Here is a 23428-nt window from a genome sequence, read left to right as displayed (position 1 = left end):
GTGTGTGCAGCCAAGGGATGCGCGTGAATGTGGTGAAAGGCAACTCGTAACTCGTGTTTTTCCGACCTGTGAAGTCATACCAGTTCGATCTGGTACGAGTTCACGGGTCGGAAGTTACGAGTGGCTGTTATAGTGCAGTTTCACAGGTAAAACAGGTCGGAAAAACACGAGTGGGTTGCCTGGAACGCTACAAAGTTGTAAGTTGTGACATGAAGCTGTAATTTACAGTTTCAAAAGCCTGCCTGGAACGCAGCATTAGCCAAAACGACCGGATCGCTTACTTCTGCTTTAAGGCTTAAAAGGAACCCCGACTATGATGACCTGTAGGCTGTATAAGATTCATGTTGGTATCAGTCATATTAATATGATACGGAATTCATTCTTGATTTCTTCTTTTTTTTTAAATAAAATTTGAAATTATAATTTCACCCGGAGGTTGCCATTGAATTGACATTGCACAGCATTCTTGGTAATGACGTCAAATGGTTGCCGGCGTATTCCACCGGTCCCGTGGCATTGTGATGATACTACCGGAAGGTAAACAACGCCGGCGCCAACGGCTCTTCTCCCTAGTGCAACCTTTTTAGGTCACTGCCCCCAGGGTGCATTGCACAGGTAGAACAATGGCTGCCTCTGTAGGTAAAAAAAAAAAAACTAAACAATGTGGATTTTTAAAGCATGCTATGCAGCCAGACAGGCTGCATATCACATGCATTATATGAGATAATATAAGTCAGACAAATTGAGTTTAAATACAGATTCTTTATTTTTTTTTTAAATGCGTAATGCTGTGGGTAAGGAGGCTGATGGAATTAAATAATGCAACAAATTATTTTCCAAGTGAAATGAGGGCAAAAATCAACAGGGGATTAAATAATTATTTTGCCCACTTTACCTCTCAGCTTGTCCAAGCAGTTGCAGGATGGATGCAGTCATCTCCAAACAGACAGAGGTGCTTTGGCGCAGTTTGCGCCCGTGGCGCATCGTCACAAATTGTCGGGAATCATTTTAAATGCTCTGTAAGGTGTCAGGATGAGTGTTATGCCCCGGTCAAGGGGAACAGGGACACAACATAAATGATACAAAGAACAAGGGTTCACTATCAGAAAAGCTGTAATTTATTGTACACAGCTTCTGAGTATTGTACAACATGGTGGACACAATCAAAACACAGTCAAAACGAAATAAAACAGAAAACAAAGTGAAGCATATCTTCGGGGTGAACACAGGCCAAAATAACAAACAAAAGAAACTCTTTCTCAACCAGTCACTAGCTTGCCCTGGGAGGAAAAAAGAAAGAAATAAGATTACAATACTTATGTCTAACTTCCTAACCTAACAAAAAACTGGAGAAAAGGGGGATCCAAAATAACTGGCAGTTGCACCCCTACTGCTTCCTAACAACTAACAAAAAAGATAATAACTAAACAAAGGCTACTAGAGGTATCTCACAACACCACAGGTTTAGTTTCAATAACACTCAAACAGAATCACAAGAGTCACAACCAAAAGAACACAGAACACAACTCAAATCACAGCACAGAACAACAGCTCAACAGCAAACGGGGAGGACAACCACACTACACAGTGATAGCCCTTCCGAAAGCAGGCTGAAGAGCACTGCTATTTCAAACTGAGCGCTCCTTGCCAGCTCGTCAGGCTCATTCGCTGCAGCTGTGGAGGACCAATGGCTGAGACAGGAGGCGGGACTTGTAGAACAAGCAGAGATGGTGCAGTGGACAACAGGAGGAGCGCTCACTCGGGCAGGAAGCGAGACCTGTAGAACAAGCAGAGATGGGGCAGGGGAAAACAGGAGCGCTCACTCGGGCCTAGATAGCAAGGACTATCGGCTGGGGGCCGTAACAATGAGTCAGATCTGACTGACTGTAAATGATTTTAACCAATACTTTTTTTCACAGCCCTCTCTCCCCCTCCCTTCAAGAAGCGTGTGCTTTTTGTCAGGCCATCATTGCAAATAAGAACTTGTTCTTAAAGCAGAAGTAAGCGGAATGTTTGTGTTAATATAAGTCTTAAATAGTTATATCTTACGACAGCAATCACTTATATAGAGTGTTTGGTCTGAAACACGGGTCTGTCAGTCACTCTGCTCTGCTGCAAGCCGAGGAGAAAACTTTCCTTGTATCCTACAACCTTTACCTTTATGGCTAGTGTACTTTCCAAAGTACTGGAACAAGTTCTCCTGGATAGACTCCAACAATATGTAATCACCACAGATAACCAGTTTGGTTTCAAAAGTAAACACAGCACAGATTTGTGCATTTATGCATTGAAAGAGATGGTTAGTATGTATAGAACAAAAAATAGTACAATGTTTTTATGTTTTCTGGATGCATCCAAAGCCTTTGACAAAGTCAATCATGGAAAGCTGTTTGTCACATTGCAGGAGCGCGGTGTTCCACCGTACATGATTAGAATATTGCACTATTGGTATGTACATCAAAATATGCATGTTAGATGGGGTACAAGTTTATCTGCACCCTTCCTTGTAGCTAATGGTGTGAGACAAGGAGGAATCCTATCACCTGTCCTCTTCAATCTGTATTTGGATGATCTGTCTAGACAGTTGAACCAGTGCAGGACTGGATGTATAGTGGGAGACAGACTCATTAATCACTTGGTTTATGCTGATGACTTGGTCATTATATTGCCCTCTAGTGTTGGGCTACAGCAACTGCTGAGAATCTGTTCTTGTTATAGTATGCAGTTTGATATTGTGTTTAATTCAGCAAAAAGTGTGATTATGATTGTAAAAACAAAGGAGGATACGAATACACAATTCCCCTCCTTTTTCTTAGCTGGTCAAGCACTTGGTGTTGTGAAAAAAGTTAAATATCTGGGCCACATAATCAGAGAAGATCTATGTGATGATGATGACGTTCAACGTCAGTGTTGTAAACTCTATGCACAGGCTAATATGCTTAAAAGGAAATTCAATAAGTGTACAGAGGATGTAAAGATAGCCTTGTTCAGATCATATTGTACTACACTGTACACAGCACACTTGTGGTGCAAGTACAGTGCTGCAAAAATGAGAAAACTGTTGGTAGCTTACAATGATGCATTTCGAATATTACTTAGGCGCCCAAGATGGACAAGCGCGAGTCATATGTTTGTATCTTGTAATGTATCCACCTTTCATGCTCTTTTAAGAAATTACATGTACAGGTTCAGGTGCCAACTTAATCAGTCAAGCAATAGCATCATAGTTGCACTAGTTACACACAGTGATACAAAATACTTGTCAGGTCTCTGGAGACACTGGAACAGGTGTCTGTATGTGTTTTAAATTTATGATGGTGTTTTTTATCTTGTATTGTATGTGTTTTTGTATTGTCTCCCCATAATGGACCTGAGTCCGTAATAAAAGATTATCTATCTATCTATCTATCTATCTATCTATCTATCTATCTATCTATCTATCTATCTATCTATCTATCTATCTTTATCCAATGAGGAGAGAGAACGGCATGAAGGGCTGTGTGTGCAGCCAAGGGATGCACATGAATGTGGTGACGTAGGGACGAGGACCAATCGATCCATGACGAGGGCGGGGACTGCTAACTCCATCGGCTGACAAGAAGTTAGCCAAAACGACCAGATCGCTTACTTCTGCTTTAATGTAATGATTTTTGCCTGGTTAAATAAAAAGGTTAAATAAAATAAAAAATATTTTTTTTTAGAGGGTTGGTGTTTAACCACGTGGAACCAGGGTTGTCCACTTACAACATGTGGGACAGAGAAGCCGTCCTCAGCATGGTCCATATCCATGAGAGCGTGTTGCGCATTTTGTTACCGCGAATATGCAATATCCAACCAATATCTGTGTGTGCTGACCTGCCATTCTGTACTTGAAATAATATGGTTTTGATAAAGGAATATTTATTTGACACAGATAATTTAAAGTACGTTTTCTTCGATGAGCTGTATGAGTGAAGGAGGAGCTGCCTGGAGTGGTCGTAAAACGGTGGTTTCAACACACTTGTACTCAAAGTACAGTGACGAAAATAAGTATTTGATCCCATGCTGATTTTTTAGGTTTTTAATGTAGCCCCAATTCTGCTGAAACTTTTGTCCACTTGAACTCTTCACATAATATGAAGTCCATCACTCTGTTTTTTTTTTTTCAAAATCTGTAAAACTTATTCAACCTATCGCCTTCCACAATTTTTGCTCAATTGACACCAAACTTGCTAGAGAGCAGCAGCTTTTTGATTTATCAAAAATTTAGCCTACAGTGCATGAAAACGTTTGACTGTAAACAGTCAAACAATTTTTGAGAATATTTTGAATTCTGCTCTCATGGGAACAACTGCAGTCAATGTAAGAGTTATGAAGCAAAACACTCATCATTAAAAACAAATCACCAACATTTCCATGCTGTCAAGACGCAATTAATGTATTATCAGATCTTGATTAGATAACAAAATTTCTGACAATTTGACAATTTTTGAAATCTGCCTTGACAGCTGCTGCCTGGCTGGTGACTACCTGAGTCAGCCACGTACCAGGTCTCACTTCCAGCTAATTAGCTCAGTGAGTTAGGAGCATAGACTGTATAAAGCATACGTAGCACCTGTGACGTCACCCATTGGTTTGGGGGAGTCTGTTTTGTGACCCTACTACGGGCAAAAACTTTGAAAATAAATTCATAACAGATCAACCATGTGCTACGGCTTTGGAACTTTCACTTTAAAATTGCCTAATTTTGCCTATAAAAAAATTGCCCGGCCCTGACCATTGCTGCACAGCTGCTATAATTATTATTTATTTCTCCTTCTCTTTGGGTTTATCTCTCTACCATGTAATTTGCAAGATAACTGTTCTACTGCATTAAAACCAGTCCGCTCCCATTCATCGCTGCCGTAGTGATGAGGGGACAGACAGAACTACTGCAAAATAGGAGCAATTAAAACGAAAATCTTATTTTAGACCTAAGATATCAGGAAACTATAGCCCCAGGTTGAATTTGCCCGGAATTGTCCTTTAAGTGGTGGGAAGGGGAGGGTTCTCAACCTTGTTGATCACATTTCTGAAAGGTAATGTTAGAAGCAGCAGATTCTTGTGTTCCATGCACAAAGTCTTAGAAAAGCCCTTATTGATGAAGAAGATATTTTATTTCAAACACAGATTACGTACAAGGTACAAACCAAAGCAATTAAACATTTTAAAAAGCTCCTCAATAAGCTTTTATCAAGACATGAATTTATACATAGGTGTCTTAGTAGAACTTCAAGGGAACCATTCACAAACAGCTGGCTTGCACTGTGCAATCTGGGGACACGAAGCAGAAGTAAGTAAGTAAAAAGAGTAAAGTAAAATTTTCCATATAGCACTTCTCACAGAGAAGACTCACAAAGTGCTTCACAGATACATAAAAAATACAAACATCATACCACTATTATACAAAGTAAATTACAACAAAGCAGCAGCACAATTGAAGAGACGTACAGCATCACAATACAATATCACAATACAATAACCCCAGGCTTATTGAAATGCCTGCCTGAACAAATACGTCTTTAACTGTTTTGTCGGCAGAAGAAGCGGCTCGTAACTCAAAAGGGAGAGAGTTCCACCATTTTGGAGCAATTGACTGAAAAGCTCTATCGCCTCTGGTTTTTAGTCTGCTGTGTGGAACATGGAGTAGCAGGCTTCCAGCAGATCGCAGTGACCTCACAGGGTGGTAAACAGAGAGGAGATCAGCTAAGTATAGGGGGGCTTGACTGTTGAGGGCTCTGTATGTAAGGGTGAGGATTTTGTATTGGATTCTGAAATTTACCGGGAGCCAGTGCAGGGTTGCTAAGACGGGAGTGATATGAGAAAATTTGTGGGATCTGGACAGAAGTCGGGCGGCAGCGTTTTGAATTAACTGAAGGCGGTCTAGTGAGGCTTTATTGAGGCAGGTGAAGAGGGAGTTACAACAATCTAAGCGTGAGGAGATGAAAGCGTGAATGATCATTTCCAGTTCTGAGTATGACACAATTGAGCTGAGTTTTGAAATATTTCTAAGGTGGAAAAAGCATAGTTTTTATATGTTCATCAAAGATCATGGACTGGTCAAAAATAACACCAAGGTTTCTAGAGCTGGTGCGCACATTAGCAGAAAGGGCCCCTAAGCAAGTGACAGCTTTAGAGGCCAAGCATTCGGGGCCAATAATCAAAACCTCAGTTTTTGCATCATTTAATTGCAAATAGCTACTGGCCATCCAGTCCTTGATCGCTGTTAAGCAGTCCTGCAGAGAAGATATTAATTCTGTCCTGACAGTCTGACGGCATCATTGAAGGACACAGTGACCCTCCTCATGCTACTATTTTTTATATCCCCACCACAGATGAGAGTACAATAGGCCCTGAACAAAGAACATTTTATACTGCAAGAGCACATACTAAATTCACCCAGCAACAAGTTTGATTGGCCATATCATTTACAGAATTGTCTATACATGTCTCTGACATCATTCAAGTCATCAGCTATGACATGCCCAAGATGTTAGTACCATCCACTTTGATGGAAATGTCCCCCCATCTATGTCGGCATGTTCAGATGTCGCATCTCCTGTAATTAGCATAAATCCAAGTATTAGAGAAATTAAAGGTTTTTCTGCTGCTTAGTAGTCAAGTAGATTCGGTCTCAACAGCAAGTAGGGATGTGCCCAAATATACATAATGGAAAACCACATTCACCCCCCCATAATGACAGCAAAAACCCAGAATTTTAGAAAGAAAAACTGAAATATCACGTAAACATAAGTATTCAGACCCTTGTGTGTGATTCTCAAATAAGTCATTCAGGTGCCGTTAATTTCTTTTATTCATCTTTGAGATGGTTTTACACCTTCATTTGAGTCCAGTGGTGTTTAATTAAATAGTTTGGACATGATTTGGAAGACACACACCGGTCTAAATAAGGCCTAACGGCTAATTTGCATATTAGAGCAAATGAGATCCATGAGGTCAAAGGAATTGCCCAAAAAGCTCATAGACTAAATTTTAGCATGGCACAGATCTGGCTGCATAGAGTTTGCAAACAACCACCTAAACTCTATGCAGCCTGTCATGTGTCTTTAACTTTCTCCTCAGTGAAAGACACATGACATGACACACTGCACAGAGTTACTCACAGTTGGTGTTTACGTGATATCTCAGTTTTCCTTTTTTAATCACATTGCAAAAATATCTGAAATTCCTGGTTTATGCTAACATTGTGGTGAGGTGAGTGTAAATTGATGAGGGAGGGAAACATTTTTGTTATTGATTTTAACATAAAGCTGAATATAACAAATGGTTATGAAAAAAAACAATCTGATATAGTTATCACATACTTCTGGGTTTAAATCTAAATAGAGATGGCATCTGTGCACAAGCATAACAGTAAGTGACCAGTCAGTGTATTCAAAAAGCTAAATATGTTGGTCTTACCGTGTTCTCTCCCTGGCCTTCAGTGCAATAGTTAATGAGGTTTGATTTGGTGTCAAAACGCATCTTGGTAAATCCCCCTGGCAGACCCGCAGCTGCTCCACATTGGCAGAAAAGCAGCAAAAGTGGAATGGCTGTGAAGACAACAGCAAACTGTTGAGATAAGCTAATCCTTTATTTGTCCCTCGATGGGGAAATTTAACAGTATTCCAGCAGCAGACACAGATAATAAATAAATATGAAGCAAAAAGAGCAATACGTGGCAGAAAATATGTACATTCCAGCAGTTTATATTACAATACATACAGGAAATAATAGTCTGTACAGACACACTCTGGGTAGTGATCTGTTTATGTATTTGTAAAAAGAATAGTCCAGTGACAAGTGAATAATTCTGTACAAAAGACATTATCAGTATTGTATATGTACCTATCCTTGATGCCACAAGTAATTTATGGATGTGGCCATACTTACATGCTAACAGCAGCAGACCCAGGAAGAGTAGTCCAATGCCTGCAGGCCCAAATTCTGCTCCTTTGCTAAGCTGACCATTGGCACCTCGTTTTCCACACACCACTTCATCCTCACAGGTACAAACTTGGACTTTCACTTTCTGAGGTTCTGGACAGGCCTGTCCCTGCTGATCCTTCACTAAGAATTCCACTTCATAGGAACCAGGCCACATGGTCTCCTGGGCCCTGAGGATAGCTGCAGTGTCTAATGAGAAAAAGCAGAGAAAATCAAAAAGCAGAGAAAATCAAAAGGCTTTATGCAAAAAGGTGCAAAAGGTTCTGAATCTTTTGCACGTTTTTGTGATCTCAAACTGTGAAACACTTGTTTCTTTCCTACATACAGCAATACAACAGTATTCTCTTCTCACCATTAAGACACTCCACTTGCCACTTTCCTTTAGTGCCATCTGGGACAATGACAAAGTCAAAGGGAGGTCCGTTGGGGAAGACATCCTCATCTTTTGCATTCACAACAACAGCATCAGCCGTGGTGCACATAGTCTGGATATTACTGGTCAGGGTGGGGCAGTGATCATTAAAATCCTCCACCTGGATGGCTACAGTGCCAGTGGCTGTCTTAGCAGGAACTTCTGGGTTGGCAAAGCATAAATGAGAACATATCATTCAGCATTTGCTTTATATACCATTTCTTTCTTCAGACACCAGTTCAGAGACAAACACTTCACTCTTCCTGCCACTTGACAGCAGGTTGTCTGGCTTGTGATGACTCTGTGATGGCTGGTCTTTGCTTCATTGATATGAGTTTGCGTTCCCTAGTCTTTACACAATCTGTGCAGATATTATATGTAAGTAGGTGTCAGTGGTGCCCCTATTTTATATTGTTTTTATTTGGAAAAGAATTACAATATGAAAATCCAACAGGTTTAAATATTATGGCCCACAGTATTACCAATTCAATTTGAAGGTGTACCAAATGTTATTTTACTGTGTGCTGGAATTTTATACCTTCTGAAATGCAGAGCACTTGAGCAAAGTATGTCCCATTGACCATGTGGGGGGACTTGGTGTCAGGCGGCTTGTTCACTTTGATTTCAGCTGTCTCTGGGTTGATAGTTAGCCAGTTGCCTGGGTCTGAGCCCATGGCATACCTATAGAAAAAAAATACTGGGTCAGTTAATCTTATTGGATGTTGAGAACATGGCTGACCCTATAGTTTTAAATGTAAAGGAGTGTGTGTACTTGCATATTCACTGACCTGACATTCTCAGCTGGTTTCCCTGTGTCTCCATCAATTGCAGGGTAGCGGGCAATAACGTCATTAATGTTGAAAGAGGTGTCTCCCTCAGACATGGAAATGGCTTTGACTTTGGGCTTAAAATGTGCACCCTCAGGCTGGTCCTTCACCCTTATTTTGATTGAATAGATTCTCAATGTAGTCCCCCATGATGATCCTCCAAATCCATCTTCTCCATCAGGATTAGTTGTCCCCCCTGCTCCACCCCCTCCCCCTACACCACACCTACTTCCGCCTTCTCCTCCTCCCCCTCCCCTTCCAAAGCCAGTTGCCCAAGATCCAAATGGTGCAGCCTTGTTTCTCACAGCAATTCCCAGGTGAAGATCTTTGACATCCTCATAATCCAAAGCCTGTGAAATGCACACACAATCACAAAGAGAACACATTATTATAACAATGTTATCCACATTTGTAAATCCAACAGCACTAAATACATTTTTGTGTACAGCCATAATGTTTAGGTTAGGTGTGTTGTTTTCACTTGTTTTGAATATAAAAGAGGCCGGCAGGTTTTTGTCAATAAATAATGAATGTCTTGCCTTTGCCAAATTCCTCACCATCATTAGGCCCTCCTGCATACTACATAATAATAATATAAAAGAAGTGAGAGGCCTTTAACTGTTAAACTTTTTTAACATAGCTTTTTCAAACATCATAGCTTTATTTTGAATACTTGCATTAATTTATTTTGCACACTGAAATTTAATTATTTCACAAAAATCAGTGGTCTATCATTTTTGCTGGATAACAGTGTGCAGTTCTTTGTTTTGGTTTTCAACAAGTCAATCCCAGCCCATTCCCATTTCCAGGCACACTAAAGCATCCCCACAGCATATTACTCCCACCACCTTGTTTCACTATGGGGTTCTTTGGGTTAACTGTTTAACAGCTTGTTCATTTAATTCACTCAAAAAGACCAACTTTGATAATTTACTAGAACAAACCAAGAGAACTGATCGCTGGTGGGACGCATTAACGCCCCTCAAGATGAGAGTATTGCCTAGATTCCTGTATATGTTTGTAACAATCCCTGTCTTGCTCCCAAAACATTTCTTTATTAACAAAGAAATGAATAAGTATGTCATATGAAATCATGCTACGTCTCATATAAAGAAAATCTATCTGGAAAGACCTAAATCTGAAGGAAGATTGGGTCTCCCAAACTTCCTCCATTATTATTTGGCATCAAATATTTCCAAATTGGCATATTGGGTGTCGTCACTCTCTTACAAAAACGGGCCTCCCTGGGCAATGACGGAGCTCTCATCTCATGCATCAATTTCCCCTATCTCTTACTAACTTTTTCCAATCCTGTTGTGTCTAAATCCATTAGAACCTGGATACAATTTCGTAAACATTTTAACCTTGATCAGATGAATAACCTTTCCCCTCTCTCCTTCAACCATCTCTTCACATCCTCTCAATGGATCAGAATTTCACAGGTTGGCATTGACACGGACTGGCTTTCCTAGTATCTACCGTATATCTCACCTGCAGTGTGATGGCAGGCTCTGCTTCTCTGACCTGCCTCGCAAACCTTCCACTTCCTTGATGACTTAGCAACTCCTATGAGGGACGTTTCTGTGGTACCCTGTCTCTAAGAGAGGCTTAAACGTAATTGACACAGGTCCTCCACATCTCTTGATGAGCATATGACTTTCCATTTGAGTTTTTCTTTTGTGTGCGTGTCTTACTGTGAGTCACAACTCCTTTTTCTAGTGGAAAATGGAGCATGCTTACTGCATTTACCACAGTTACTGCAACACATATTTCTTCTGAACTGAAGCTGCAGTACCTTGTCGAGCATTAAGATACCCTCGTTGGTGTCTGGGTCAGTTTTGATGCTGAAGTACCCAGCCTCGTTGCCTTTCACAATATCAAACACAGCTTCCCAGTTTTCTGTCCCCTCCAGGTCCAGGTCCTCTGCTTTGAGTCTCATCACCTCCACACCTTCAGTATTCTCCTCAATACTGCCCTCATACTGCAAGTAAAACACATGATGAAATGTATCAGGATCTGCCATCTCTCACATCCACATTTCTTATTAATTCTGAAAGCCTATCAGGAAACCATTTCTTTTTGCACCAATATACAGAATAATATGTTGACATTGTCAAGTGAAAGAAAGAAAGCTACCTCCTCTTTTTCCAGAGTGGGAAGGTTGTCATTTACGTCTCGGACATTAATGGTAACAGTGGTGGTTGCAGTGAGTCCCTCTGGCTTCCCGTTGAGGTCTTGAGCTTTCACTGTAAGAGTGTACTGATCTGCTGTCTGAATTAATAAAATAACCATAAATAACTAAGAGAGGAAGACTCTGCATCACATTGTTCTCAGTGACAAGGAATGAGAAATTGCATGGTTCCACCTCAGCCAACTAAACATGTTGCTGTGTTTCATATTGTACCTCTCTGTCCAACTCGTTTTTGACCCTGAGGGTCCCATCAGCGTCAATGTAGAACATGTCACAAGGTGGATCCTGACCTATGATGCTGTAGGCAATCTCAGAGTTCTCATTCCCTGGTTCATCAGCATCAGTTGCAGAGACTTTTATGACTGAGGTTCCTTTGAAAACAAAATTGAAACAGTGGGATCTTTACAAGACAAATTCTCTATTGTGTTGTTGAATGAATTAAACTTTATTGATCCCTGGGGCGGGGTGTGTGTGTGTGTGTGTGTGCGTGTGTGTGTGTGTGTGTGTGTGTGTGTGTGTGTGTGTGTGTGTGTGTGTGTGTGTGTGTGTGTGTGTGTGTGTGCGCGCACAATACAAGAACAAGACAAGGACAACAAGGAAAGACCCAGTCATCATAACACTGCTCAACAAATTCTCCAAAGGCCACATGAGTTTTCTCTGGGTGAGTCTATTCCTGTTTTGTCTGTCATGTTTATGTGCATGTGTATCGGACAAGCTTACATTTTACGCAGTACACAAAAATGCGTACTCACAGCTGCACAATATTTCAACAATCAGTGGGTGGCAGTGATGTTACATTAGAATAAGTTTATTTATCCTTTCCAGGAAGATTTGTCTCACATTCTGCACAAAACTCCACGAGCTAATGTCAAAAACAGCTTTGTAAAAGCTTTATGAGGAAGAAAATACATTCAACATATTTATTACACCTTCATGATACATACAGGGCAATGAATGCAAACAGCTCTACAGGGCACCGATAAATTGCTGAGTGGAGAGATGAAACAGGATAGAAAAAAAGATAACGTTTGACTTTTTTTGTGATAAAGCCATGAAGGATTACTTTGTCAGCACATAGAAGGATGGAGATTAGTTCACAAACCAGAAACACTAACCTATAGCACTGAGCTCATCCACCTCTCCCTGCGGGATGTCTCCAAACACTGGAGGGTTGTCATTCTCATCTACAACGATGATCCTCCGTATGTAAATGTTACTCTCTGCCAGCCGGCCATCAGTGTACTTAGCAACACCTGTCAGCTGAAACAACACAGGCAAAACACTCTTGTCACCTTTAGCCTTTGTCACAAATGGCCTGTGAGTCTGACGGTGTAGCAAATGGTTGTTAAATATGTCAATATCAAATAATATATGAAAAGAGCAAAAGCAAAAAAGCTTACTTCAGGCACTCCGACCGAGCCAAGGAATTTCTTTAAAAAGCCTTTAACTTAATTAGGGCATATCTCTTATTAAAATATGACGCCATTGACTTTTCAACTTCATGAGCACCTGAACAAACCTGTGAGCAATCGGTAACTTTTTTCTTTGTTTATCAAATAATATATATTTGATAAAAAAATATCAAAATAAAGTAGAGCAAAAGAGAAGCTGCAATAGATCACTCACAATGTACTCAGGAATGACTTCCCTGTCAAGTATTCTTGTCACACGAATTAATCCAGTTATAGTGTCGACAACAAACACATTGAATGGATACTGGTTTGCACCAATGCCTTCCAGAAAGTAGCGAATATTCCCTTTGCCTTTATCAAGATATGAATAAACCTGAAACAGAAAGAAGAGTCATCTGAACAGGGTCTGATTTCACTGTGTAATTTTAACACATCAGAAACAAACATGTTTGTGCAAGATAAATTAGAACTAGAAGCTGTAAAGTTTGACAGTCACACACAAAAAATTCTTAACCATCAGTGCAATGTTCATCTTCCCTTTGAGCAAATTTCCTCCTCCAATGTGCTTACTTCCTTTTAAAGATCTCCAAATGGATCCAGCTGGTGATAAAATAGTATAACATAACAACAAGATAATAACACATTTACATATAAATAAACTAAACATCGCACAGAAAATATGGAAATTTGTGTTTAGAAGATTATTTCTTTGTTGTAACAATGCTTCCTGGTCTTAACTCTTATTATACTGTTGAAAAGCCTGTCTATTTCCCTTTTAAAGGGACAACGAGGAGCTTTGGAAAACAAAGTGTTTTCTAGGGTTGCACATCTCTCTGTGATAAACAATTCGATAGGCATCTTAGGTTATTATAGCCCACAGGTTTAACACCACGAGCTAATGTGTCCTTCTTTGTTTATAATATTCTCTCTTTCAGCGCTCATGTTCTTACTCATAGCGTCCAGGGATATGATCCAGGCTGTTTCAATGAGCATGTTGTGCATTTAGTGCATACACGTCAAATTATCCAGCGTTTTATCGAGTTGTTTTCTTATCGTTATTGTCCAGGACTAATATTCACAACTTTAAATCAATTTGTCAAAGTTGTATCAAAGTTAAGATTGCATGCAAACACAGTTCCATTTACAGTCAGTCATTTGTGTGTCTTGGATCAGAGAGCTATTAGGGTTTCTACTATGGGTAGCACTTTATTTGACAGTACACTAATAAGATGTAATATAAGCCGTACTCTGATACAAATTACAGCTTGTTGTGTCCAAATGTCTGTCTAATTTGATACAAATTAGACAAAAACAATAACAATCCATACTTTGTATCCAATTAGACAGATTTTTATTGTATATACGTGTAATGTTTTTAAGTTAGATTGAAATGTACTTTTCACACGTTGAAAGAGTTAAAACCTAGCTTTTTCTTTCACAGCCTGTATTGCTGTTTGTTTTATTCTACCTCTCATTAGTCAATCAAGGGGAACGTGTGTCAAGTTCCTTTTATTGCTTTTATTAATTGCAGGTATTATTTGTGACAATACAATCTGAATAATCAAAAAATGTTGATTTGCACTGTTTAATTGTGAGGGGGTGTTTTAAAGAGAGTTGAGGTGCAGTTACTCACCCTTGCAATAGAGTCTCGGTGTGTGTAGTCTTCATTCTCCCTCAGTGTAATTGGTGGGAAGCAAGCTCTTTTTTTCCTAACCAGCTTGTCTCCAAGGTCGGCCCTCACCACAGCACTAGCTTGGAGCTAAATAAAATAGATGTAATTAGTAGGGCTGACCCGATTATCATATTTTGATAATCGAAGCTTCACGGATATAAAATTGATCAAAATCGAAGCTTCGATGGCCGGGGGGGGTGCACGATCGTAACGTCGGGCGGGGGGGGGGGGGGGGGGGGGGTGGAGTGATGACAGCCTTGCTCCAAAATAAAAAAAAAGTTGATGCTGAAGTTCAAGGCGAGGCGGCGGGCGTTTGTGGCCGCCGCTGCCGCTGCCTTGGTCAAAGCAGGTGTGCGTGTGTGCGTGGGGGCCGTTCAGATGGGTCTCTTGTGCACACAAACCCATTACTTTCATGTGCGCTCACAACCGAAAGCGACGCCGTAGTGGTGCGCATTCTGTGCGACGTGCTTGTTTCCTGCACGGTTCCCCCCAGTTCTCCCTCGGTCTGTAGCCTATCGCTCCTAACTTTTTCACGCGGAGCTCTGCCCCGTTTGAAAGGAGCAGGAAGCCCATATGCAGAAAGACATGGCCTCCGAGATGTAGAATGTGTTATAGAAGAGAAACACCCATTTCAGGACTACTGAACAGACATATCCTGTGATTTTCAGCCTCCTTCCATATTTAATGGAGGGGGACAATGCAATGACAAAAAGATGCTTTTGATACCATGGCCGCAACATGAGACTGACAGAGAAGAGAGATGGTGGAACGCAACAATATATAATTTCCCCCCCCTCTGAGAACCTATGGTGGACCCAAACAAGTTCATTTATGGGAAACACTGAGATCCCTTCCTCAGAATTTTCTAAAGCTTTTCCCATGATATTAATTTATGAAAATTAGCTATTTTAGAACATAGTTTTGAGGACTCTCTCCCTGTCTCTCTCTGCTCTATTCTGCTTAGTAGTTTTATTTATTGCTGACATGTAGGACCAGGTTAAAAAAATATTGTTGTCATGCTGTTTTTAGTCTATATTTCTTCTTACCTGATCTTCTGCATTGACATGTCTCTGTCTGGCCTCTCCCTACAGCAGGTATCTCCCTGTCTGTCTGAGCTGCCTGCAGTGTCACCAGATATCATTAGTATTTTTAATTTGATCCATGAAATGTTCTACTTTTACTGCTTATGTTATTTTTCTTTAACACAGCCAAGCCTATATAAACTACCATCTGAATTTTAACACATTACACACAGAGTGACACACAGAGACACACACTGCACACCGGAGCGAGCGAGCAAGAGAGAGAGAGAGGCACACACACAGATGACAGGAGTGTTCAGGATCCCTGTTTAAAAGTTTCCCCCCATCAGAATCGCCGGGTCTTTAGAAAAAATAGGAAACCCCGCTGTTACGAAGAATGGAAGTCTATTTTCGAAAAGGCGGGGTGTAACCCCCTTTGCCGTTTGCTCATTCCCCCCTCCTGTCTCTCTCAACTAACCTGTCAATTAAAGGCTAAAAGCACCCTGCTTTGAGAAGTTCTTGGGACTTCAGAAACATTGGCAGCTTAAAATGCCAGTTTGAGGGTGTGTTTTTAAAAGCCTCCACCTGTCTAGTATAGCTGCTGCATGCAGAGGAGCAGCTGCTACACCCACACACTACCACGCCTAGGAAATAAACCTTTTCAGTAAAATATGGGCAGGTCAGGACAATAGGTTTTTTTTTTTTTTACTAGACTGAGCCAACACTAATTGTTGTTTGTCCCCCCTAGAAATATAGCTGTGATCAGTGAGCCAAACCTGAGTTTAATAATGGCTCAGGCAATGTGGCTGCTGTGTTAACTTCTTCAGTTTAGATCAGCCACTGAACTCCAATTGGCTGGACATGACATTGGATTTTTATGATAGTTGCTTATGATTGTATTGCACTTTATACAACAGAATCCACTTGAATCCGGCAGAAACATTCAAATATAAGATAAGATAACCAACCTATGGTGTGCAAACTTAGACTCATTTATTAATAGCATCAGAAATGAAGATTTAACAACGGGAAGTGAGGATTTGTAAATAATTTGAGAAAAGTCAAAGATTCTTGGTTGATGTTGCACAATTCCCAGTATACAAGCATTCTGGATAAAGGGTTACAGATGTGGTTCGGTTCTGAGTTTTAGAAAATTTGACCATAAAAACTTAAGAACTGAAGTACTCACCACAATCAACAGTGTTGCAAACTCGGGCCATGAAACCCGAACCATGACTGGAGCAATGCCCGCTATCTGTATCTGGAGAACAAGTAGAGTCCTGACAAGTTATTGACTGACTGTGAGCTGATGGAGACAGGAGGCGGCTTATGAGAGAGGGGTAGTGCTGACACACACACACACACACACACACACACACACACACACACACACACACACACACACACACACACACACAAAGAGGAAGAGGGAGAGGTAGTGAGCGTGTGACAGAAACGTGCAAAGTAAGCACTTAAATTAATACAAAGGAACCGAAAAAAATATTTTTGGTGCATTGTTTGATGTGATATCTTGTTTGATGGTTGTTTGGTGTTTTGTTTTGGTGTTATATTGTGTTTATATTTGTAATGTTTCTTTGTCACGAGGAACAAGTGTCTTGGACGCAAGAAAAATATATATAAGTGATTCTAACAATAAAAGTACTCAATCAATCAAAATGCATGTAAACTCAGCTTGAAAATTGTCTTTGTTTTATTCCTTGTTACTTCACATTCTGGATGAGAACTTTTGGATGCGTCGTCTCTCTGCACTTCTGCCTCGGCCAACATTTGCCAAGCAGGGCTGAAACCTTAGCAACGCCCACTCACATGCAGCTAGTGCACGGTTGAGCCAGGTTTAGGTGATAATCATTACACGGCTGATTGAGCTGGTAGAGCGTGATGATGGATCCAATCTCATCTCATCCATTTTATTTCACAGGGACTTGGCTCTCACATCAAAGGGGGTAGGTAGCGGTAGCCTGCTAGGACCCCTTTGGATTAGCCAGGTGTCCAGACCGGTAACCCCTACTCTGTTTTTGTTCCCTTCTGCCTTTGAGGCCTGCTGCCCAGCAGGGTGACCCATCAAGAAACCAGTGGTCTCGCTATCTCCGCTGGTATCTGCTGTGAGTCCCAAAAGTCGCTTGTGATGGGCACTTGATGTGATAATCCAATATGAAGTAGCTTCTCTCAACTGTATATAATTGAGTCACACACATCCAACTCAAGCCCACAAATCACAACAAACAGCATCCAAACACAAAATTGTTTCAGGGAATGCCATGCTGCAGTATGTATGCACACCCCCATCTTGAGATGACCATCAGAGGCTGCATCTGATCTTCAGTCTTTACTTTCGTAGCTCAGCCTATTTTTTGTAGTTGTGGAAATTACAATTTCTTAAAGTTTGCAGTTTATTGAATTTCTGAGGTTCCGTAAACCTAAATCTGCACCTATCAGTGTTGGAGGGTGAGCAACAGGCAGACAGAGAAGTCTGATGCCACTTCTGATTTTCTCACATGACATGATAATTCTTGTGAATATTTATAAAAGAAAACTGGCGCCAGAAATGTTGCTCGAAGAGAGGAGGACAAAAGAACTACCCTGCTAGAGTGAAGTAAGTTGTTGGAGAAACTCCATTGGAGTGCTTCATCAAACTATCCGAGTTAGCTGCTCGGGTTAGCTTCAATGGCAGTATTGTTGTCCTTGTGCAGCCTGTAAGATGCTGCAAGTGCAACATGTTTTGCTTTCAGATGTGTTACCAGTAAATTTGCTCTCAAGCTGTTGGGTGAGGTTTAGTGACAATGAGAACCAAGAGAGACAGAACCTGTTTGAAAGATGTTTTATTTCACTTTTGATGAGAGTAGTCAGATGGTATAAGGCGGTATTCTTACAGTTAGTGGCAGGTGTGTCTGTCTGTGACTCATTTCTTGGTATGAGCTGTGTTGTTGTGATCTGTTGATGCCTTCAGCGATTTGGAACATGCCTATTCTCAACTAAATGCATGTGTTTGAGTGAAATTCTAATGATACTAACACCTGAAACCTGTGACTGGGCCACATTCAGATTCCTCTGTTGAGGTTTGATTAGAAGAATCTATCAATGTTAAAAACCTTTAAAAAGAAGTGTGAGCATATTGTTGACTCTGTAAGACCGCAAAACACCTGCCTCATGCTCCTGTATGGTTCCTGACAACGTCGGATTTCAATAAATTCAAAACAGCTAAACAACATTAGACAGAGTCTGACCAGAACAGAACAAATAAACACTCAAATGTTCTGCAATGAACAGAAACGTAGTATGCTATCCAAGCTTCTTCTCTTGTGACATCAACCGTGTTGTTTTGAAATTGTCATTATGGATATCAAAGCCAAAGGAATTCATATTTGGGTAAGAGGATTGTGCTAAGGCTGGATAAAAGGGTCGGCTGTATTTAGCTTTTTCAATATTTTCGAGATTTTAGATAAATATATTGTTTTGTCTCTATTGTATTTTGTTATTTTAATTAATGGTGGAAATGCCGGGCGAGCCGACCAGTGTTTCCTTACTTTCGGTTTCGCAGACGCTGCCCGGCGAGTCATGGGAATAACGCCGCCAAATCGCCATGTATGGTCGGAACTACGATGGTATGCGATCGTTTTCGAACCTCTGACTTTCATTCTTGATGAATGAAAACATTCTTGGCAAGACAGCCGTCTTGCGCCGGTCCAAGAATTTCACCGTGCGCACAGAGGCTCATGGTAAATGTAGTATGAAAACACTTTAAAAAAAAAACATACATAAAGAGGTTAGCAATGCTTAAATAGTTCAGTGAAGACTTAACTTTACTTTATTGTAAGTATACATGTAAATTACTATCTAAACAAGAGGTTGATGTCAGAGTCCATGAAATAATGACAAATGAATTGATTTTCTTTCACATTTATTTCAAGCATATACACAGCAAAATAAGGGCCGAAATAATGTGTATCTATCTCCCCTCAAATCCAAGTCCCTCTAGCTGTGGTTCAGCATTTCACTCACAGCATCTGGTCCTGCCAGGACACTGCCCTCAGGAGAGAGGAAAAATGCGCAGAGTTTTTCTCTTGTGTCATACACATCCCTGCATCCTCAGTTGCCACCCATGTTCCTGGCTTCCTGCAGGTGTGTTCCCCTCGCTCTTCTGCCTCCTCCAACAACCTCTGATTGTCCTCTGCGTTGAGGAGGTAGTTGTGCAGGTGCCATAACAACGGCATCCACATTATCACCTGGATATTCAACCCACCAGCAGGTTCACATTTTGGAGGCATCTGGGAGAGACAGATTCGTTCTGTGAGGAGAATTCTTAATCAGATACTGAAACAGCAAACTCTCGATGACGAACGTCTCCACACGGTGTTATGTGAACGGAAGCATTTGCTAATACTCAACAATATGAGCTAACGTCAAAAAGATGGATCGAAATCACTAATGCCATAGGCTACCATATAGCTAAAGACATGGCTCCCATTGCTACGGTGGAGCGCAAGGGGTTCAAACACCTCATGAAAACCGTCGACAAGAGATACGGCCTGCCATCGCGAAAGTATTTTTCAAAAACTGTGATTCCCAGCATGTACAAAACAGAGAGAGAAAAGGTCGCTGCTGAGTTGAGAGATGTTAAGCACATTGCAGCCACATCCGATCTCTGGTCCAGTCGCACTATGGACCCCTATATCAGTCTGACAGTGCATTATATCGATGAGAAATGGCACTGAATGGCAATGAAACTGCGCACCAGAGTGCTCGAGACGGCATATTTCCCATCTGATCACACGGGGGAGATGGTCGGACAGGGTTTGAGAACGATGCTGTCAGTGTGGGACATCAGAGAAGAGGACCATGTCGCCATTACAACTGACAAGGGCGCAAATATTGTGAAAGCCGCCGAGCTCAATAACTGGATGCGGGTGCAATGTTTTGGGCACAGGCTGCACCTGGCAATCGGTAAGTGTGCACATTTGAATAATAATAGATAATAGAGCTACAGCAGTAACGTTATAGCTACAAAATTACAGTTTAATGGCTATAGCTATTTTTCCTTTTCTTAACATGTCTGTTTGTGTGTATTTCAGAAAACGCTCTGAAAAATCGAGCCACTGTGGAATGGGCAATGAAGGTCTGCAAAAAGATTGTCAGTGCATTTTCCTACAGCTGGAAAAAGAAGAAGGCATTACGGAAGGTACAACTAGAGATGAACCTGCCAACGCACAAGCTCAAAACGGCATGTCCAACCAGATGGGGATCCATGCAGATGATGACAGCAAGGATCCTGGAGCAGAAGAATGCGATCACACAAGTAGGTTCCATGATCCTTGGTACTCTATTTTATTGTGTGTCTTTTTTAGTGGCTGGGCTCAGGTAATGATTTTAGTAGCCTTTATTGTAATTGCTGTCATTTAAGATGAAAAGTACAATATAAATAAAATAATAACTATTATTATTATTATTACTACAGGTCCTCGCTGATGACAGAGCATCAAGGCATCTTGTTCCGAGATGGTCAGACTTAGATGTCTTGGAGGCGGTCAACAAAGCTCTCGCTCTCGCTCCATTGGTGGAGTTCACCAATCCCTTGTCAGGGGAAGAGTATGTCACCATCTCATCTGTGAAGCCTGTCCTACACATCCTCCATTCACGAGTGCTGGCTGAGGAAGATGATGATGTGGCGTTGACCAAAGCCATCAAGTCTGACATCCTTTCCTAGCTTGATGACAAGTTCTCAGATCCCCCCACTATAGAGCTTTTGGACACAGCCAGTTTTGTTGACCCCAGATTCAAAGCGGCATACATTTCTGCAGACCGTGTCACCGCCACTCAGGAGAAAGTGAAAACAGATATGAAGTCAGCAGGTGCAGACCACACAGCAAGAGCACAGAGCCTCAGCTTTCTACATCTACCTTCTATCTTATACAAGTACTTTCCGGCCTGTTGATCTGAGCAAAGGAACACCCGCAGCTTTCAAGGCCTGCAACACCAAGCACTCCCACACTGAGGTCTGCATCTTCCTCTCCACACCCAACAGACAGAGGACCCAGCATGCCAACCCCCCAACACACCCCAGAGTTCTGGCCTTGTCATCAGGAGCTGCCACTGAAACTTCCCAAACCAGAAAAAAGAAAAGGCAAGGGTCAACGGGACTCACGGACTTGGAGAGGAGCACGTCTATGCTAGAAGAGCTTCAAGACCCCTCCTCCCCCACAACATACCACCACTTTGAGTAGGACAGTGAGAGCCTGAATAAATCTTTGTTGTTTCATACTGTAATGACTTTAATTATTTGTTAATATGATGACATTTATTTAAGAAGTTCTTATTTTGTTAAATTATATTATACACTATACACTGTGCTGAAAATGCTAATTTCTTTGTTATCTTACCTCCGTGTAACTGCAAGTCGTTGTTTTGGTTGGATAGGTTCGCAGTAATTGGTTGTTTGTGTGCTCAGATCAGGCCCAATCAAAGTCAGAAGATGATCCATCTTTTCAGCAGACATCCTGTAGAATTTCAGATGGCGATCTCTGTCCAGGGACAATTCCGCCACAAGATGGTGAAACACACCAAATTCTTGCCTTTTTTTGTTAATGGGGTGGACCCACATTCTCTCCTCCTGTCTACTCGCACTGGGAAACAGGAAGATAAAATAGATTTAATAAATGTGAAGAGTAGATAAACAAATATGTGTATTTCAATGGTATACTACTGTCTACTACCATACACACTCTTCTGTGTGTGTGGGTGTCTCTCTCAGAGAGAGAGAGAGACAAAGGATAAATAAAATCATTCATCATTTTTCTGACTGATTTATTGCCCGATGCCATGTATCTCGCTTTCTTTCCCCCGCCCTCCGCCCGTTGTCTTCGTTGTCACTTTGTAACCGCTCCACAGAGCGCACATGGCTAATTAATATGCACGTACTGACCATATGTGTCTAGACATTCCGGGGGCGGAATATGAGGTGTGTTCAAGTGCGCACCATTCTTGGGTCCAGTGTGATTTATCAAAGAGAAATTGAGGAGAGTTGTGCGTAGCACAGTTTGATAGATCTGAAAAAGGTGTAAATGTTTTGGGTGTACGCCATTTTCATCTTTCCGCCGTAAGCCAAAATTTAGGAGCAGTTTTACACTGCTTACTTACAGTTTTGATAAATGAGGCCCCAGGCCCTAAGCCCAGAGCAGACGCTCACAGCTGCAGCTCCGCAGCTCTTCCGCCGCGCTGTCCGTGGTGCTGAAGGTGACAGGTTAACTTGACAAACTGCAACATAGTTCTGTTTGTTTATTGTGTCAGTTTTATGTGTGACTTGATAGTTTAGGTGTTGAGATTAAGAACATCACTCCCTCATCAAACCGGTGATAGGCATGCTGAAAAGAAAAAAAGAGAGAGCGACGCGCCTGGGTATCGCAGCTGCAAAACAAAACAAAAAAAAGGAAGCTGACGTGTCGGAATAGCGGTACCAAAAAGTGTTGGAATACCGGCATGTCTAGATAGAGGGATGTCTAAACAGAGACATGTCGGAATAGCAGGATGTCTGAATAGCGGGCGGACCTCTAAGCAGCCACCGTTGCTCAGAGCTCAGCCACTGTTACTCCGAGCCCCGTAGCAGCCACCGTTACTCAGAGCCCCGTAGCAGCCCCAGCCCCCATTGCTCAGCCACAAATGCATGTGCGTAGACGCCAGCAGCTTAAGATCAAGTGTGTACACTGTGGCCTTAAACTCAACAGACGCAATTTGAGGGTGCGTATTAAGCGGAAACACAAACATCACCGCTGAACGCCATTTAAGCTGTCAGTGTATTGACCCCCAAAATGGTATTTATGCTGTTAATAAAAACATTCACTGGTCCAAGCAATCCAATTCATGTCATCAAAACAACATCTGGCACAAACCTACAAGTTAGGTGTGAAATGGACTT

The 23428-nt window shown here is 41.4% G+C and overlaps 1 protein-coding gene across 1 annotated transcript; it reads right to left on the bottom strand.

Annotated features, from left to right (window-relative positions):
• Positions 1 to 1552: 1552 nt before the first annotated feature.
• On the bottom strand, positions 1553 to 19739 carry LOC310984709 (desmoglein-2.1-like; the record flags this gene model as incomplete). The annotated part of the gene is made up of 11 exons (XM_083970023.1): positions 1553 to 1777; positions 7441 to 7571; positions 7912 to 8154; positions 8318 to 8539; positions 8916 to 9058; positions 9166 to 9554; positions 11000 to 11185; positions 11341 to 11475; positions 11609 to 11762; positions 12507 to 12648; positions 19595 to 19739. 11 exons carry the CDS (start codon positions 19737 to 19739, stop codon positions 1553 to 1555), a joined length of 2115 nt encoding a protein of 704 aa, XP_083826149.1.
• Between the last annotated feature and the right edge of the window lie 3689 nt (positions 19740 to 23428).

The sequence above is a fragment of the Trachurus trachurus genome (genome assembly GCF_905171665.1).
Source record: "Trachurus trachurus genome assembly, chromosome: 4".
NCBI classification, from domain to species: domain Eukaryota; kingdom Metazoa; phylum Chordata; class Actinopteri; order Carangiformes; family Carangidae; genus Trachurus; species Trachurus trachurus.
This window is presented reverse-complemented; position numbering and strand designations above follow the sequence as displayed.